The sequence below is a fragment of the Cololabis saira genome, chromosome 11 (assembly GCF_033807715.1).
Source record: "Cololabis saira isolate AMF1-May2022 chromosome 11, fColSai1.1, whole genome shotgun sequence".
Classification (NCBI taxonomy): Eukaryota; Metazoa; Chordata; class Actinopteri; order Beloniformes; family Belonidae; genus Cololabis; species Cololabis saira.
Window position 1 is genome coordinate 40,886,282 of NC_084597.1, and position 19,598 is coordinate 40,905,879.

Below are 19,598 nucleotides of genomic sequence, written 5' to 3' on the forward strand. Positions count from 1 at the left end.
AGACGCCACTTATGGCTGTCCCAGTCTCAGCTCCAGCAAAGTGATGGGGACTGTTTGGTTAAGTTGCCGGTGGAACCTTCAGCCATGTTTGGTTCAAATGCAGCTCAGTTGTTGCAGAAGGCACGGGACAATCGCTGCGCACGAGAGGTGTCGACCCGCTCCAGGGGCTTCAGGCGGGCAAGAACAGCCGTCCGTCCTCCAACACTAGAGGCCCCAACATGGGGATCAGGCGACCTCAGGTCCTAGCTGGAGGCTTTTCGTCGGCTTAACTCTCGCCTTCGGGGGAAGAGAGGGGGACCGGCTCAGGGGTCCTCCAAGCGCCCACTCCCCTCCTGACTATTCCCAGACCTCAGCCTGCCAGCGGCCCCTGTCGGGGAGCCGTTACAGGGATGCGTGGTCAGCTTTGGGGGCGGACCCATGGGTGGTTTCCACCATGACCCGTGGCTACCGCTTACAGTTTTTCACACAGACCTTCTGTGGCGAGGTTGGCCACTTTCACTACTGTGACCAACCCTCAACATGCAGAGGTTCTGCGAGGGGAGTTGTCCACCATTTTGGAGAAACGCGCCATAAGGGAGGTGGATTGCAGGGATCACCAGGCTGGGTTTTTCTCCCGCTGCTTCTTGGTCCCCAAGCGGGACGGGGGACTTCCGATTCCGGACCTCAGGGGGCGAAGATATTTGTTGAGCCCCCTGAGGTCCAGAATCGGTGCAGGATGTTGACGATTCCCAGGGTGCGGCAAGCCATTACCATGGGGGACTGGTTTACCACTATAGACCTCAAGGATGCCTACTTCCAGATACCCATCTGGCAGGGGCACTGGCGTTTCCAGAGGTTTGGCTTTGAGGGCAGACGGTTCGAGTTTTGGGTCCTGCCTTTCGGCCATACCTGCCAACACTCCCGATTTAAGCGGGAGTCTCCCGATTTTCAACCATTTCTCCCGCCCTGCTCCCGATTTGTAATTTCTCCCGCTTATCTCCCGATTTTAAAGTGAAATGAGTCAATGGTGTTTCACGTGTCGGGGTTCCTGCATGGATGTATTATATTAACTGGTTCCTGACAAACCTGGCAACCCAACCCAAAAGCACTGACTACGTCCAAGCTCCGCCCCATGGAGCTGCTGCGATACGTCAACGTCGTTGACGTCGTCAACGTGGATGTGGCAAGACTGCGCTGTAAACTAATACAAGTAAATGGATTTATTTTCATAAAGCGCCTTTCTACAAAGAAATTTACGTTTTACGTCTCATTTATTCATTCACACACGCACTAATATACTTGGGAAACAGTTAGGCACCAAATATATTTAATTTTCTCAGATGGCAAAAATAAGAACTTTATTGATCCCACAGTAATTCATGTTATATCAGCGAGAACAGAGAATAGAGAACAAGGTAGTGCCGAAAAAAAATATATCCCCCCTCACAAAAACAAGAAAAATAGAGAAATATATTCTCTCATCAGCAAAGCATTACATAAACATATTTAAAAAATTTAAAGTTACAAAATAACATATTTGAACCATTTTTCAGATTTTTTCAGTTATTTTATTGTTTGGAAAATGGTTAAAATATGTTATTTTGTTATTTGAAAATTTGAAAATTTGTTTTGTTTGAGAAAATGCTTTGAAAAAAAGCTGAGGGAAGAGTTGGTGGAGAATCAAGTCATAGCAAGCAAGGATCTCCCACAGGAAGAGAGAGTTGAAGGTTCTGGGGCCTTCCTAGGGAAAGAGGAGAGCTTTACAAATCTGACATCACTGATGAAGGCAATGGTCTGCATCTCTCACAGCAATGAAGCTCAGAGAGGTCATTCAGCATGGTGAAAAAGATCCTCACAGGAAACACAATGAGTATGGATAATTCTACTCTTTGCGCACTCCTTTCTTGCAGGATAAACCATACCAGCCCTGGTCACAAGTATGTTCCCTCCAAGAAAGTGATTGAAACTGCAAAGTCTGACACTACAATTACAACAGGTCCTTGGGGGACAAAGGGAACCTGGAAAATTCTACAAATATTGTATTTTATTGTTATTAATACTAAACTTAATTGGCTCCAAGAAGGCTGTAGAATCATTTTGGGAGGTACATTTTAGCACATTTCATTGTAGCTATGGATTTAAAGCTCATTAAAAGTCGCCTTGTTTATATCAGGGTGGGGATGTTGTGAGTGGAGCATTCCAACCACTACCCCAGAAAATCTCCCTATTTTTCACAGCCCAATGTTGGCAGGTATGCTTTCGGCATATCCCTGGTTCCCCGGATATTTACCCGATGTATGGATGCGGTCCTCGCACCCATGAGGCTGCAGGGGCTCTGCATCCCCAATTATCTTGACAATTGGCTGGTCTGTGCGGTCTCGGAGGAGCTATGCCGCCACCACGTGGCCCTGCTTCTGGAGCACATTCAAACCCTGGGTCTGTGCTTGAATTACAAGAAGAGCAAGCTCCAGCCTTCCCAGGTGATTTCCTGGGCACAGTTCTGGACTCCAGGAGGGCAGTTATCATGCCAACTCTGGAGAGGCAGCAGGCCTTCACGGTCTGCCTCAGCCACTTTCAGCTGCACTCTTCAGTCCCTCCTTGGGACTCGGATACCGTCCTTGGTGCACTTCAGCATTCCCCCTTTGAGCCCCTTGGGGTTGCTGATTTGCAATGGCTTTCCCTTAAAACCGCGTTTCTGCTGGCTGTGACTTCTGCCAGGAAGGTGAGCGAGCTCCATGCACTGTCCGTTCACTGACTGCTGCAGGTTCCTGCCGGATGGCTCGGGGGTTGTCCTCCGCCCCAACCCAGCATTCCTGTCTACGGTTCTGTCTGAGTTCCATCTGTCCCAGACGGTCGAGCTGCGGTCACTGTCCTCTTCTGAGGTGGGACAGACAACTGAGCAGCTCCTGTCCATGCTGTGCCCTGTCAGGGCCTTGATGGAGTACATACGCCGCACGCAGGCCATCAGGAAGACCGATCAGCTTTTTGTTTGTTTCAACTCGAGCTGTTTGGGCAGACCCTTATCTAAGTCTCAACTGTCCCACTGGATTGTGGACACTTCAGAAGGCTTATGTGCTCTCAGGTGTGCCTGTCCCGTTCAGGCTTACTCGACACGTGGTGTGGCCCCCTCATGGGCCTTGTGGCGAGGGGCCTCTCCCGCTACCATCTGTGCAGCAGCCACATGGTCATCTCAGTCCACGTTTTCACGTTTCTACTGTCTGAATGTTGCAGCCAGCCCCTCCTTTGGAGTGTTTTTTCCTTTACTCCCTTTATTTTTGTTCCCCATGTCATTATTCCTCTCTCCTATAGCATCAGTTAATTGTATACAAATCTTAAAGCCAATAGCTACCTTCCTTATTGAGGAGTTGGCAATGCTCGTTGATGTAAATGCAGAGCACACTTTTAAGAGGGCTCCTTGGCATTTAAGCAATGTCTATTTGGAAATACTTCAAATTGGACAGGCAATGCAGTTCTACAGCAGCTTCTACCATTTGCAATTTGGAAATCTGTTTGCCAATTCAAAAATGATGTGAGAATTGGAACTTGGTTTTGGCTCATACTCAAAATCAAATGACAACTGAAATCACATGTCTTTCCTAGTGGAGTTTTGAGCAGTTTTTCACACATGCGTGCACATCCAGCATGGATTGTTGCCCACTGATTGTATGATTAGCGGTGCACTGTGGATGGAGATTTCCTCTGACATTGAGCTCAAATGCAGAGATGCAGATCTGCTTTCAAAATGGACTAGAGCAGATCGAGCTTTAGTTAATGTAGATTTTTTTTTTTTTTTGTACTTTACAGTTGCTGTATTATGCATCATCCCATCTCCACACACCTCAAGCTTGTTTATGTGACCCGTCTCAGCAGCAGAGACCAGCATCTTTCAAATTAACAAGGACTGCTTTGTCAGTATTCCCTCATTCCAGATATTGAAGTTGAAGACTGATGACGTGGTTTCTGCTGATTTTATTTGTTTTGTACTGCAGCCAGCAAACTTCCTTCCTTTTAATCATCAAAATATTTTATGTTCCATTGTAAGAACCAGTGACCAGTGGCTGGTGCAATTGTTTGAATTCAAGTGAATGGATCAAGCAGAGTGTGGAAAAAAGATAACTGAGCTGATGTTAAGGACATGATACCAAATTAACATGTGAACACACCTATGAAATCAAACTCTCATACTATACTGATAAGTTTGCACACATACACGAACTGAACTGGTCTCAAACACACTTTTTATTGGCTCGCATGTACAAATGATTGGTTTCATGTTTTTTATATTGAAGGGAAGTTTTCAACTTTGAGTTCATTTCACTAGGGTTTAGAGGTGGTTAGGGGTTTTTTTTTTGTGTTTTTTTCTTTTAAGACTTATTCTGGACAGATAAATCTGCTCAAGTTGCCTTGGCCAAATTGTATGCTACTTCGGGTGTTTGAGAGCAAAACAGTTCATTTATTTTTTTCCTTCATGCATGGACACAGGTATTTCCAGACAAATATGAGCTTTGATGTTTGAACACACCCATTACTTTCTTTGTACTAGGGCGCAGCTATGTTGCTCAAAGCCAACGAGAACACACCCACCACATGTCAATCACAATTACCTTGGCTCACAGCTCCTTCGGCTGAACCCCGCTAAAATATCTGTGGAGGTGCTGTACTTTATTTGTTTTTATTGTCTTTTGCTGTTGATTTGTTTGCCCTCATGTACAGCACTTTGTTTCAGCTGTAGTTGTTTTAAAGCGCTTTATAAATGGAGTTGAGTACAGAGGTACAGCAGAATATACCGTTTAACATGTTTTGTTTTTTTTTCCTTTACAAATCAAATACGGTGCATTCACACTAGATTAAAATCAGGCGTAGACTGTAATTAGAAATTACAGCAGGTCCCCCAGAGCATTTTATTCTGGTGTGAATGGGGCATTATTTTCTGATTTGCAATGTTACTTTAGTGTGATTTGTATTCGCTTTGGATAAAAGTGTCTACTTAATGTTATGTACAAAAGGTGCAAGCTTCAACTTTACAGAATTGGCCATTTAATAAGCGAAGCCTGGTGCCGTCGGATAGGCGGAGTTGCATCCTCAGTGGAAGATGGATGGAAGTTGATCTTCTTGCATTCAAACACGGAACAACTGTCTGCTCGTAAATTGATCCTGTGCACATTCAAATGTGTTTCCAGCCTCAGCAATTATGCTCTTTTTGCAAATATTATTGATATATCAATTTTGCTAAAATGCACCCACACTTTTGAACTAGGCGGCGTGCTTAATGGCCTTGACAGACAACACAACTCGTACGTGAACACTGTAAAAGAGCCGAAGTTCGGTACACAGCCCTATGAAGAAATGTGATACAAGGCTGTTTAGGTCTTGGCTATTGGGTCACATTTGGGACTTTCATCACTTAGTTCTCCTCCTTGCTTTATAGGCACAAAAGCGGAATGTGAAGCCGACCAGTTTCAGTGTGGAAATGGCCGCTGCATCCCATCCGTGTGGCAGTGCGATGGAGATGAGGACTGCACCGATGGCAGTGATGAAAAATCATGCGGTAAGTAATAGTGATGTGCTGTTAAGGTGATTGAGCACTGGCACAATGACACACAAATGCCATCACGCTGAGAGAAAATGGAAGACAGACTTCATGTGTCAATGGGAATATTAAGAGATTGTCAAATTATCAAAATGGCTAAAACTCAGTATATGTCAAATCTTGTTGCAAATAATTGTCACAAACCCCAGGGCTCTGAACGTTTTTAACAGAATTGTTAATACATCGGAACGCAATGCTGGTTCTCTATGTACAATGCTCCTCTGCCTGGCGAAGGTGCTGTTCGGAGGGTGGTGGGAGTTGTCCATGATGGAGAGTATTTGGTCCAGAGTCGTCATCTTCTCTGCTTTGTCACCAATGAGTCTAGCTCTGTACCCACCACAGAACCAGCCCTCCTCACCAGTGTGTCCAGCCGTGCGGCATTCCTCTTCTTGCAGCTTCCTCCCCAACACAGCTCCCATGTTTGGGACCAGTCCAACTTGTCATCCAACTGCAGTCCCAGATACCTGTAGGTCCTGACCACCTCCACGTCGACCTCCCCCAATGGAAACAGGTTGTAGATGTGGCTTGTTCCTTTGGAAGCCCACCACCATATCCTTGGTCTTGGAGGTGTTCAGCTGCAGATGGTTAACACTGCGCAACACAAAGTCCTCAATCAGGCTCCTGTACTCCTCCTGTCTACCCCTGACATAACCATCTATCAGTCTCGCCCCAGACTATTTCTGCATGTGGCAGAGCTTGGAGTTATACTGTAAGTCAGAGGTATACAAAATGAACATGAAGGGGGAGAGCACAGTTGCCTGTTGTGCTCCGGTGCTGACCACAGTTTCAGATGTGCAGTCCTTCTGTCTGATGTACTGTGGTCTCTTTGTGAGGTAGTCAGTGATCCATCTCACCAAAACACTGCCCTCAATTTTTTTTGCCCATCACAGAGCAAGGAAATTGATATATCAAATTGGTATAACTTTTTTCTACAATTTCGCTGCGTCGGCCTACACTGACACAAATTGAGTAGTATCAAACTTGAAAAGTGTCTATGCAGAGATTAAAGGAGCTTGAGGCAGGATTGAGGCAGGATTTATGAAAATAATTCGTAAATGTTTCAAGTTTTCTAGTAATAATGTCAGATGAAGCGTTCCAAACCAAAAAGAATGATCCCTCTAGTGTATCTCTCCGTTGCCTTGAACAGGCTGTGTGCTGCAAAATGTGCTGCAATTCCGGGCCGGAATTTCCCACGCTGGGCTGTGGATGTGACGTCACATGACGCTGCATGCACGTTCTCCCCGTTCTCCCGTGCCGGCTTCACTGTTGGCTGCAGTACCCCCGGCAGCCGTCGTGGTGAAGGGTGGCGCTAGAGTCTCATTTCTTAAAAGGAGCCTCAAGCTCCTTTAAATGATCATTTAATATTTGGGACCAGTCCTTTGAGCTAGTTTGAGTTAGTTGAGCTCTGTTAGACCCTAGTGTTTCAGTCATGTACATCTGTTTCTGTTGTTGAATTTCCTTTTATGATGATGCAAATATTTATTGACATAAAAAAATGAATAGATTACATTGAAATGTTTTTTTTATTTTCATCTACACATTGTACATTCATATAGACTGAATCTGTCAGTACATTAGTTAATTTATTTCATTTAGTTTACTGTTCTCAAACAGACTGAATGGCTCAAGCGTGTCTCTTTGTATTAATGTGCAGATCACTGAGATTCAGAAACCACCATGTTAGTGTAGCCCCACCACAAGCTTCCACAGAATCTCTTGGGGCACAGTGACCTGGTGATAGGAAGGTAGAAGCTAAAAATGGATCCAATGGTGTGTGTGCGTGCAACACTTTCATCTATCTGGGTCATCTGATATAGCAGGGAGTGAGAAAACAACAAGTGAGAAATGAATGAAAGAGAATATTGATGTCACGCATAGGACGAGGCTGTCTGTACAGCAAATTGATATGAAGGGGGGGAAAGAAGAATCCTAAAAATCTAATCCTTTAACATTTTTCTTTATGAAATGACTTGATTAAAATGGTTAGGAAAAATGAAGGTGTACATGCCAGCTAGTTAGTCATTGACGTAAGAGTTCTAACATTAAGCATGTGATTTAGATTACCTTTTTTAATGTTGTCAAAGACAGGAAAAGGAATTTATGAAGGGCCCCTGTTATAGTAAAGGTACTGCTGAATATATTAGATTTTTTCAAGGTGATGCATTCATATGCGTTATAAACAAGTATATTCCATTTCTGCCCAAATATCTTAGGAAATGAATCGTGTTTTAAAGGGAAATTTCTAAGAAACCAAGTTTCACTCGAAGCTGTCTGTGGTCGCTCAGTGTACATTTTTGGTGATGTCCAGTGTACCATACAGTACACCATCGAAAAAGTCTAATCTTTATACATTCTGAAATGTTAACATTTATGATTTGCACCAACCATTTAGGAATAACATTAGTAAGAAGCTAACTTTACGAATATGACCTTAGACTGTAAATACATGTGTGAAGCGCTGGTAAAACATGTTTATGTAAAAGGAAAGGATTTCAAATCTTAAGGTCATGTTCAATGCAAATGTTGGTCTAAATTGGCATTGCATAATGTACATAATGAGACAAGTAGAAATCTGGAACAATGGGCACATAAAGAACCATAACGCAAAAGGGAAGTTCCCCTGTCTTCCCTGCTTGTCATAAGTGCCACCCACCAAATAAGCATGGCACTATCCTCGCATTTCAAGTCATCTTAAAATAGTTGCCCTGAAGGGTACTTGCTTCCGCAGCTTAAATCAGACATACAGGCAGTAAGGTTACAGTGAGTGCGGGAACATGGACAGCAATAATCTAAGCCAATTCAGGCAGTACTCTGATTGGAGTTTGGAGAGATTGGAGATCTTATTCTCAATAAATTGAGTTAGCAATCTCATGTGGTTGCATTAAGGAATTTAATGCAACCAAAAAAGGCAGTGTCTTAAATGTGCCTTAAAACGGCACTCTGTTGGAGTTTTTCATAGTAGTTTGTGCCACAAGTATTGTCCACATACCGGTGTGAAATGTTTGAGGAAGACAACTTGTTTAGTTTTTTTGTTGTTTTTTGTTTACCCTCCAATTCTCCCCATACTGCAATACATAATGGTTTTAAAATGGGAAGTGTGCACGTTTGTGACTTGTGTGGGGGCTTAACACACAAGTCACAAACATGGCCTGTTGATGTGTCATTTTATCTAAAAGTTTAAGTTTAAATGTGTTGTGACTGTTTTTTTATAAACTTTTATTTTCTAACCTAATGGCTTGTATTATTATTTAGCATGCATTGTTTTTATTGTAGTTGTAAAATGTGTAGTAGAAATGGTAGTTGTCATTTGCTAACCTGGGATCGATAACTAGGGTCAGGATATTGTTGCCGAACCTTCTCTGAAGTATCCCCAACGATCCCAATTACAAGAAGAGGTTTCAAAACTGCTCTGGAAAAGAACTAACCAATTGATGAGAGACGCACTGGGAGAGAGAGGGGGAGAAAGATGGCAGGTCGCGCACCGAGTGACTTGGTGTCAAAAAAGAAAACGACCTCCAACTAACAAAGTCAATAAAAACTGCAATTCTAAAAAAAGCTGGAAGCCAAGTATGAATCTGATTCAGTGCGCAAAATAATGCGAAAGTGCACTTTCCTCGACCCTCGTTACCGCGGAGGATATGAGACTGATGAAACGCACTGGCTGAAATCAAGGCTGAATTCCAGGCTGAGATCGTGAGCTTAGAGGGGCAAGCACCAGCAGCAGTGGAATCAGAATCCTAGAGACAGAGGCACAACCTGAACCCCCACGAAAAAGGATGTCCCTGGGAATAAACCTCCTGAAGAAACCAGTCGGCACCGCAGAGGAGCGAGCCAGCGCTGAAATAACAGTGCCGGCTCGCTCAAATTGATTTGTGCGCGACTGGTGTATTTGCACTTTTTTTATAAGCTGCATTTGTTAATATTAAGCATGTTATGTTGTTATTGTTCAGTAATAGTGTTTGGTATTAAGTTTCTGAACGGTCTCAAGCCAACAGTTTGGTAATACCACTTGAGGCTTACGTCATCATTTTTAATTAGTTACGGTAATACCGTATAACAGGGTAAGATGTGGAGGAAGTTTGACGGTATCAAAATTTTGATACCGCCCAAGCTTCCATGTTATCACATTACTCTTGAATGTGTTCGCATTGCTTTCACATCAAGTGTGTGGCTTCACATATGCAGATGCATAAAACAGACTGGAATGGAATCTGTACCTAATCATTTCTCATCTGTGCATCTTTTTTTTTTTTTTTTTTTTTTTTTTTTTAAATTGGTCTCCATGAAGTGAGTTTGGTCTCTTCCTTGCCCCCCAATTTAAAATCTGTTTCATTAAAGCACATGAAAACTGAATCAAAAAATTAAAATCTTATTTGTCTCTCATGCTGCAGTTATAAAGACGTGCGCAGTGGAGGACTTCGTGTGTCGCAATGGCCAGTGTGTCCCGAAGCGGTGGCACTGTGATGGGGAGCCAGATTGTGAAGATGGGTCTGACGAGAGCTCAGAAATCTGCCGTAAGTAAAAGTTTTTTTTCTTCTCATTTGTTCATTTAATGTTTGATTCTGCCATGATCATAGTTGTTTTATTTGTTAAATTAAAATGGGGGTGGGTTAGCATCAGATGTTGCAATGGACATTTCACCTTATTGTGGAAAATGGGCTGTCATACCATAGGCACTAATGCAACCCCATACCTTCAGAGAGGCAAGCTTTTGAACTAAGCGCCCATAACGAGGTGGATGACTCCTCCCCTCTGTAGTCTGCAAGACATGGTGGCAATGGTTTCCAAAAAGCACTTTATAATTTGTATTAATCTGACCACAGAACAGTTTTCCACCTTGACTCAGACCATTCTACATTAGCTTTGGCCCAGAGAAGTCTGAAGGGTTTCTAGATTGTGTTCACATGAGGCCTTTTATCTACATGATGGAGCCATAAGCCCCATGTGTGGATCACACGATGTACTGTGTTCAGACGGTCACCCTTGGAAGTATTCCCAAGCCCATGCACTGAGTTATGCCTGTTTTTAATTCAGGGCCTGAAGATGACAAGCATCCAGTTTTGACCTTCGGCGTTTACCCATTTGCCTGGCAATCCCTCCTAATTCTCAGATTCTTATGATATTATGACTGTAGATGGTGGGAGTCTTAGTTTAGTTTATTTTCGGTCATGACACAAAAAAAAAGAAGAAAAATGACAACAAGAAAACGAAAACACTGTTCAAAGAAAACATTACAAAAAAGTTTCCAATATACAAATAAACGAATAACATCTAGACCGAAAAAGGTGTAGGCTGAAGCAAAGCTTATTATTTGCCTACCCTCAAAAAGATTAATTAAATTAATGAAATAAAAGCAAGAAGTAAGAGAAAGACTGCCAGTAAAACAAATTGCCTCCATGGGGATAAATACATTTCCTCAAGAAATAAAAAGATTTTTAAAATAAAGGTGCAGTTTACATGTTACCTTTATCCTTAAAAAATCAAATCACGGCTTCCGGTTGGTGAGCAGATGGAGTAGACGTGTTTCGTGAGTGCTCCCGTGAGTGCCAAACTTTTTAAACCACCAAGCCCTCAAACTTTCAAACTTTTTCCTTTAAAAAGGATTCCCTGTTGCTGTTTTTCTTTTTTTTTGTCTCGAACGAGCCCACTTACCTCGGAGATGGCTTCGAAGAGCGGCAAGTCGGGCAAGAAGGACGACGCTGGCGCTGTCTTAACCCTGGCGGCCATTACCACGTTGCTGGAGGAACACCGCGCTGCCCTGGCCGCCGAGTTCAAAAATACTTTCAGTCAGCTCGACTCCAAACTCGACCAAACGCGGCTCGCGGTCGAGGACCATGGCCAACGTGTTTCGTCCCTTGAACTCGCCACAGAAGACCTCAGCCAGCGAGTTACGGACCTTGAAGGCATCTGCTCGACTCTACGGGATGATAATGCTCGGCTGAAGGCCAAGGTGGTGGATTTGGAAAGCCGGAGCAGAAGGCAGAACATCCGTATCCTGGGCTTACCGGAGTCGACCGAGAGCGGGTCTCCGGCGGCTTTCTTCTCCAAGCTGCTGTGTGAGGTGTTCGGGAACGATACGCTGCCGTCACCGCCAGAGATAGACAGAGCGCACCGCTCGCTCGCCGCCAAGCCGGCCCCGGGACAGAGACCGCGTCCGGTCATCGTCCGCCTTCACCGGTACCAGACGAAAGATATCCTCGTGAGGGAAGCGCGCCGGAGAGGAAAGTTGGAATATCGCGGCCAGCCCATCCGGGTCCTGGAGGATTACAGCCCCGAAGTTGCCAGCCAACGAGCGGAATACAGCGGAGTCATGTCGGAGCTCTACCAGCTGGGTCTGAGGCCGGCTCTGCTCTTCCCCGCCCGGCTCCGGCTCACGCTGTCCGGGGGAGCCAGGAAGTGGATCGGCTCCGTGGATGAGGCGCGCAAATTCATCACGAGTCGCAGCAAAGCTTCAAACCCGCCGTAACGGGACTGTTGGAGGCTGTCGGGCTCCGCCTGCAGCCCGGTGCGGCTCACTGACGCTCACGGACTGACTTTTTTTTCTCTCTCTTTTTTTTTACGTGAGTCACATTATTCCTGAGGGGAGGGTGAGTAACCCCGCGACAACCAGTATTTTCTCTGTTGTTAGTTGGACTGCCCCTTTGCAAATATTATTAATTTGCAGTTATTTTTGGCTATTTGAGGGAAGGGGAAAAATAAGTGGTGAAGAGGGAGAGAAAAAAAAAAAAAAAAGCTTTTCCGATTTACCTATAAGTTTTGTAATAATTGTAAGCTGTTAACCTTACTTTTACGCTGCTTAAGTCGGATGTTTTATATTTTTGTACAAATATTTCTGGGCTCATATCGGGACTTACAGGTCAAGATTTGAGAGGGTATTTCTTTTTTTATTTATATCTACACGTTTTAAGGTGCTAATATGTATACACCCATGATACGGGAGCAAAAGCTATCAGTGTGTAGGACAGGAAGATGCGTTATTGCACTTTGTTTGTTTTGAAGAGCTTGCTGCTTTTTTTTTATTTTTCTATAGCAGCTGTCTTAGTTGGGGAGGGTGGGTCGGGGGGATATGTCACTGCCAGAAACTTTGCATTAACTCTTTTCAACTCATTACTTAATGTGGGTCACATTCAACCTCCTTTCCGTTTTCTTTTTTTTTGCCTAGGTCATTGTGCACACCTAATTTTTCTTCTTAGATATTATGAGTAGATACTTGAAGTTGGTGAGCTGGAATGTTAAGGGTCTGAATCACCCTGTTAAGAGGAAAAGGATCTTCTCACATCTAAAACACCTTAAAACAGAAATAGCCTTTCTACAAGAAACTCATATTCGCAGTTCTGATAATAGCCGCCTGTTCCCGAGGTGGTCAGGGCAGAGATTTCACTCCTCCTTTCAAGCTAAGGCCCGAGGAGTTTCAGTTCTGATCAGTCAGGATGTTTCATTTGAGCAGCACAATGTGATTTCTGACAAGTTTGGTCGCTACGTGATCGTTTCTGGGAAATTATTCAATACATTGGTCGTACTTGTGAACGTTTATGCCCCTAATTCAGATGATGCAGTCTTTTTTGAACGACTGTTTTCACTGCTCCCTGACCTTAATACATATTCTCTCATACTGGGTGGTGATTTTAATTGCTGGCTCGACCCAGTCCTAGACCGATCCTCTACCAACCCCGGCACAGCAAGTAAGTCAGCCCGTCTTATTCAGGCGTTCCTTTCTGACTACGGTGTTTGTGATGTGTGGCGTTCTTTACATCCATGTGACAGAGAATACTCCTTTTTCTCACAAGTGCACCACACATACTCGAGGATTGATTATTTTTTTATTGATAATCAACTGATTCCCCTGGTTCATTCCTGTGCTTATCAGAGCATTGTCATTTCCGACCACGCTCCTGTGGTTCTAACCATGTCCCTTCCTGACCTACCTCAGAGAGACAGACAGTGGCGATTCAATTCAACTCTGCTGTCGGACACAAATTTTGTTAAATCAATGGAAACGGAAATAGCCTTTTTCCTATCCACGAATATGACTCCAGGAATGTCTAGTCTAACTGTCTGGGATTCCCTCAAGGCTTATCTCCGGGGACAGATTATATCCTACACTGCTAGGGTGAGGCAAAAATCTTATAGGGAGCGATCAGACCTTGCCCGCCAAATCAAAGAGGTCGATGAAGAATATTCTCGGACTAAATCCCCAGATCTTTACAAAAAGCGGCTAGAACTTAAAACTAAATTTGACCTGCTTACCACTCACCCAATTGAACAGTCACTTCTGAAAAGTAAAACCAGGTTTTATGTTTATGGAGACAAATCTGACAAATTATTAGCCAACCAACTTAAAGGCTCTAAGGCTAAACAAAATATTTCTAAGATTCGATTACCAAATGGCCATGTAACTACAGACCACTTACTCATAAATGAAGCATTCAGGGACTTTTATACCCAGCTATACACCTCGGAATCTCAGACTGATCGAGATGAGATTGCAGACTTTTTAAATAGTCTTAGTATTCCCAGTCTTTCACCAGATCTAAGGAAGACATTAGAAGAACCGATATCCCTGATGGAAATTACTCGAGCCACTCTTCACTGCAGTCGGGTAAATGTCCTGGCCCTGATGGCTTCCCGGCGGAATTTCTAAAGAAATTTTCTACTCTGCTTTCCCCATTGCTATCTACAGTTCTTTCAGAATCCTCCAGCCACGGTTCCCTCCCTCCTTCTTTTTCGGAGGCCTGCATCACCCTCATAGCTAAAAAAGGGAAGGATCCTGCTGAATGCGCCTCCTACAGGCCCATCTCCCTCTTAAACACAGATGCTAAAATCCTAGCTAAAGTCCTAGCCCATAGGCTGGAGAATGCCCTCCCCACAATTATATCTGAAGACCAAACTGGCTTCATTAAAGGTAGGCAGTCTTACTTCAACACAAGGCGACTGTTCAATATTATCTACTCTGCCTCTGAGGCTATCCCTGAATGCGTTGTCTCTCTGGATGCGGAGAAAGCATTTGATCGCGTCCAATGGGATTATCTCTTTGCTGTGCTGGACAGGTTTGGTTTTGGTCCGAACTTTGCTCTGTGGATTAAACTTCTCTATTTACACCCAACAGCCTCAATTCGTACTAACTCTCAACGGTCAAAACCATTTAATCTGCATCGTGGAACCCGTCAGGGGTGCCCCCTTAGTCCCATGCTTTTTGACATGGCTATCAAACCGCTTGCCACAGCGCTCCGATCTTGTGAGGATGTGTCCGGTATCTGGAGAGGTGGCAGGGAACATAAGGTCTCGCTTTATGCCGATGACCTCTTGCTTTTCATCTCTCACCCTCTGGCCTCATTACCCCCTGCGCTGTCACTTCTCAGTCAGTTTGGGAAACTCTCAGGTTATAAACTGAATCTCAGCAAAAGTGAGCTTTTCCCTACCAATCTCGAATCGCATGCTTTAGACTTTTCCAATTTTCCCTTTAAAATCGTAAATGACAAATTCTCCTATTTAGGCATATCTGTGACAAGGAAACACAAAGACCTGCTCCAAGAGAATCTTATCTCATTGTTAAATGAGACCAAACAAACCCTTACACAATGGTCACCCCTGTCAATGTCTCTTGTGGGTCGCATCAATTCAGTTAAAATGACCATTTTACCTAAATTTTTGTACCTTTTCCAGACCTTACCACTCTTTATTCCTGGTTCTTTTTTTCAGTCCCTTGACTCAGTTATATCTTCATACCTATGGCGGGGTAAACGGCCACGTTTGAACAAAACTAATCTTCAAAAAATTAAGTCTGCAGGTGGTCTGGCCCTCCCAAACTTTCGTTATTATTATTGGGCTGCTAACCTGCGCTGCCTTGCATTCTGGTCCTTCTACTGCGACGGCGCTGACCGCCCTGACTGGGTGGCGATGGAGTTACATCCAACTGATGACCTGTCAATTCCTGCCCTACTCGGCTCCTCACTTCCACTTCCTTCTCTTAAATCAATCAAAAACCCAGTGGTTAAACATTCTCTTAGAATTTGGGCCCAATTTAGGAAGTTTTTTGGTTTTCACAGCTTCTCTCTTCTTAGCCCCATTGCATCAAATCACTCTTTCAAACCATCCCTTGAGGACCCCACCTTCCAGGAATGGCACAGGAGGGGTATGAATCGTTTTAGAGATATGTTCATAGACGGCACCGTGGCATCTTTTGAGCAGTTAAGTAGTAAATTCAGCCTTCCAAAATCACATTTCTTTAGGTATCTTCAGGCTAGACATTTTGTTCTTTCCCAGACACCCAGCCCTGGTGCATCGATAGGCTTGACCACAGTTGACAAAGTTCTTGCCACAGACCCATTCAAAAAGGGGCTCATTTCGTCTTTCTATGGCATGTTGCTGGATCTTAGGAGTGCCCCTACAGATAAACTCAAAGCAGCATGGGAGCAGGACTTAGGGCTTCCCTTATCAGAGGATACCTGGGAGTCCATACTCAAACTGGTTAATACAACCTCCCTGTGCGCACGTCACTGCTTAATTCAGTTTAAAGTGGTACACAGGGCTCATATTTCCAAAGCAAAGTTATCCTCCATGTACCCAGATATTAGTCCATACTGTGTAAGATGTAAAGTAGCAGAAGCCTCTCTCATCCACATGTACTGGTCCTGCCCATGTCTAAACAAATACTGGATGGAAGTCTTTCATACTCTCTCTCTGGTGCTTAAAATCAGATTAGAACCAAACCCACTGACTGCCCTGTTTGGGGTCATGGAGGGAGGAAGGAAGTTAACCACTGCACAGGGGCACACTTTGTCTTTTGCCTCCCTTTTGGCTCGTCGGGCAATTCTGTTCAGGTGGAAGGATCCCTTCCCTCCTACTCGTGCACAATGGCTGGAAGACATCATGTCCTGCTTAAAACTGGAGAAAATTAGATACTCGCTTCAGCAATCAAATAAGTTCCAGAAAGTGTGGGGACCTTTTCTAGAAGCATTCCAGACCCTGTGAACTATACTTCATATTTATTTTGTATTCCTAGTGCAGGCTTTTGATGTTAGAGTGACCTCATATTGTGATTAGTAATCTGGCAGTGACATGGGAGGGATTAGTTTGGTCTGTAGTTTGTTTTTGTTACTATTTTATATTTTTTCATACTGTTTAATTGTTTTTTATATTTTGTACACTGGTGTATGCTATGATTAACATGCCCATGCCTACTCAAAATATTTGTAATTGACATGCAGCATTTCACCTTTTTTACTTTGTGAAAATTTTAATAAAAAGATCTTGAATTAAAAAAAAAATCAAATCACCAATTAAATAAATACCCAAATCAACATAGCAAGCATCACCACTCATTAATTTTATATAAGGAAATCATCCTTCTTTTCAATGTTTTTTTAAATAAAGTTAAAGTTATACATAATTTCAAATCCCTATCCAACTTATTCCATACATCCACCGCTGCCACTGTAGCATCTCAGTTTGGTGTTGGTTCTGATTGTTGATTTCCTGTATATGCTCTCCCCTCTGAGGTTGTAATGGCTTTGTCTTAAATTGAACATATTTTGAATACAGTCTGGCAGCATGTTATTGTTGAGTAATTTTGTTTGACATTTTCCTAAAATTGTTGCATTTTCCTTTTCCTGCAGTTTGTCAAGGGTGTGAACCTCTGCTCATCTTTTGGACTGCATTTGCTTTTTGGGCTACTTTGCTTGGTATTGGGGAGTTTCTAAGAAGGTCAAAAACTGTGCATTAATGCTCAAGGCCTTCTTTTGTACCCATGTCCCTAATGGAAGTTGTACCTATGATGGACACTGCTTTCTTTGTACTCTGAGCCTGTGCTCTTTATTGTAAAGAAAAAGCCTAAGATAGTTGGTGTCTCTGCACTGTACTGCAGTTTAAAGTAGTTTAAAATCCCTGTCTAGTACATTGTTTGAATGTTTCCTAAACAAGCTTTAGTACTTCAAATGCTGTGATTTGAGGGCTCATTGAAATCAGAGATGGGTATTTAATTATTGCAGGTATATTTTTGTGTACTTTTGAGGGGTGCAGCATCTCCTTGAGCAAAGAAACCTACAATCACTGGGATTATAATGGCACTTCATAGCATTTGTTGGCTTAATATTCACTGCTTTTGGCTGAAAGTCAAAAGCATAATTGAAGCCGATACTTCATTGATGATGGGTACCAGAATGTATTGACATCTGTGTTACTGGAAGGTATATCTATATCAGGGATGAAGTCTGTTTTCTAACATCTAGCAAGAGTTTGCATTTTCTTTTTGTCAACTCACTCTTTTTCCAGAGCTCAAGTTTGAATTTGTGCCAGTGCATTGTTTTATTTATTGGCAGTAAACGTGTATAATGAAAACTCGGATGTTCAGATTACTGCCTGAAAGGACCACATTAACCTGGATTACTGACTAACAGACAAACAGTTGTTTGACCAGGTGGTTGGCAGCACAGGAGCATTATGGAACTATACTTTCTCCATTCCTTTTCACTCTGAACCTTTGAGACGTCCAGTACAAGTCAGAGGCCGGTCATCCACAGAATTACACCCCACAACTGCAGAGTCATCTGAGTAGCAGGGGTGGATCGGCTGAGTACAGAGAACTGCTGGACCACATTGTGGCATGGTCATTAATCTTGAATGTGAACAAGACGCAGGAGATAATTGTGTATTGTAGGAGGAGAAGGAATAAGTTAAACACTAGTTTCATCATTGTAAAAGTGATTGTCATGGAGGAGTATAAATACCTCCAGTATTCAGAGACCAAAGATTGGACTGGAGATGCAGCACTGGTGTTGTCTACAAGACGGGGCAGAGGAGACTGTTTCTTGAGGAATAGGGCTGGGCGATATGGACCAAAAGTCATATCTCGATATTTTCTAGCTGAATGGCGATACTCGATATATTTCGATATTTTTTCTGTGCCATAATTGGGGTTTCCCCCAAAGCATTATAGCATAGCATCTCTGTTAGCTTCATTTTTTTCTGAGGCAAACCCTTAGAAAAACAGTCAGTTTTAATACAAAGCCTTGTGCCAAATGTCACACAGGTTCCATTATTAACAGAGGTCTGCACAATATCAAAATGTATAAAACAAATGAAATAAAAATAAACTGCCTGCATATATAGAATAAAAATGCTTCTTGAATAAAATAAAACAAATATCCCTTTCCTGCATAACAATTAAATGAAAATACCCTGTGCATTTGTGCAAATCTCAAATAAAACATTCAAGTCAATTTTTCCCAAAATAAGCTATATCAAAATCATAAAAAAAAAATATATATATATATATATATATATATATATATATATTTATTATTTTTTTAAATAATCGATATAAACGATAGTCTGGTACCATATTGCGTTATATCGATATATATTATAATCTCGATATATCGCCCAGCCCTATTGAGGAAGCTTAGGTCTTTCAGTGTTTGCAGCAAGATGTTACACATATTCTGCAAGTCTGTGGCCAGTGAAATCCTACATTGGGCTAAGGCTTGCATTATTGGAGCTAGTGATTAAATGTATTTTTTTTTTTTTTATCAGAAAATAAACACATTTGAGGCCTCTTTAAATCTGCTGCAGTGCAGACTGCAACATATCATGTCTGCCCACTGCAGAAGACATAACTGTGTTTGACCACCCTTTGAAAAAAAATGTAGTCAAAACAATTGCAGTTACTGTAACATTTGCAACAGTAACATTGCACTTACTGAGTTTGATTAATTGGCTTTATTTAAGTAGACTTTATGTTGAAGCTCTGAATATGAAGTACAACCTGAGCGTTATGTTCCTTTTCTCAATGTTTGCTCATCATTTTCCAGGGCAAATTTTATGAAGTAGAGATCAAATAAGCATGACAGGGCTGTATTTAGCTGTTTTCACAAAGCAGTCATCTTTTGTCATCTCCTTGTCCTAATCCTTGTCCTAATCCCTGCAAAGTGATGAGACAAAAGAAAACAGGATAAGGAAAGACTTGTGTACAAGTACTGATACTATTGAGGGATGTGTTGGTCCAGTGTTGTTGTAGGTGTATCTTTCATAA

General features: G+C 42.7%; 1 protein-coding gene across 1 annotated transcript in view; it reads left to right on the forward strand.

The window, feature by feature from the left end:
• Positions 1 to 19,598, forward strand: part of vldlr (very low density lipoprotein receptor) — a 55,116-nt gene that overhangs the window by 10,325 nt on the left and 25,193 nt on the right. Inside the window, exons 2-3 of the mRNA XM_061734522.1 lie at positions 5,408 to 5,527; positions 9,961 to 10,083. Of these exons, the coding sequence (XP_061590506.1) occupies positions 5,408 to 5,527; positions 9,961 to 10,083 (243 nt within the window). The remainder of the gene's footprint in view (positions 1 to 5,407; positions 5,528 to 9,960; positions 10,084 to 19,598) is intronic.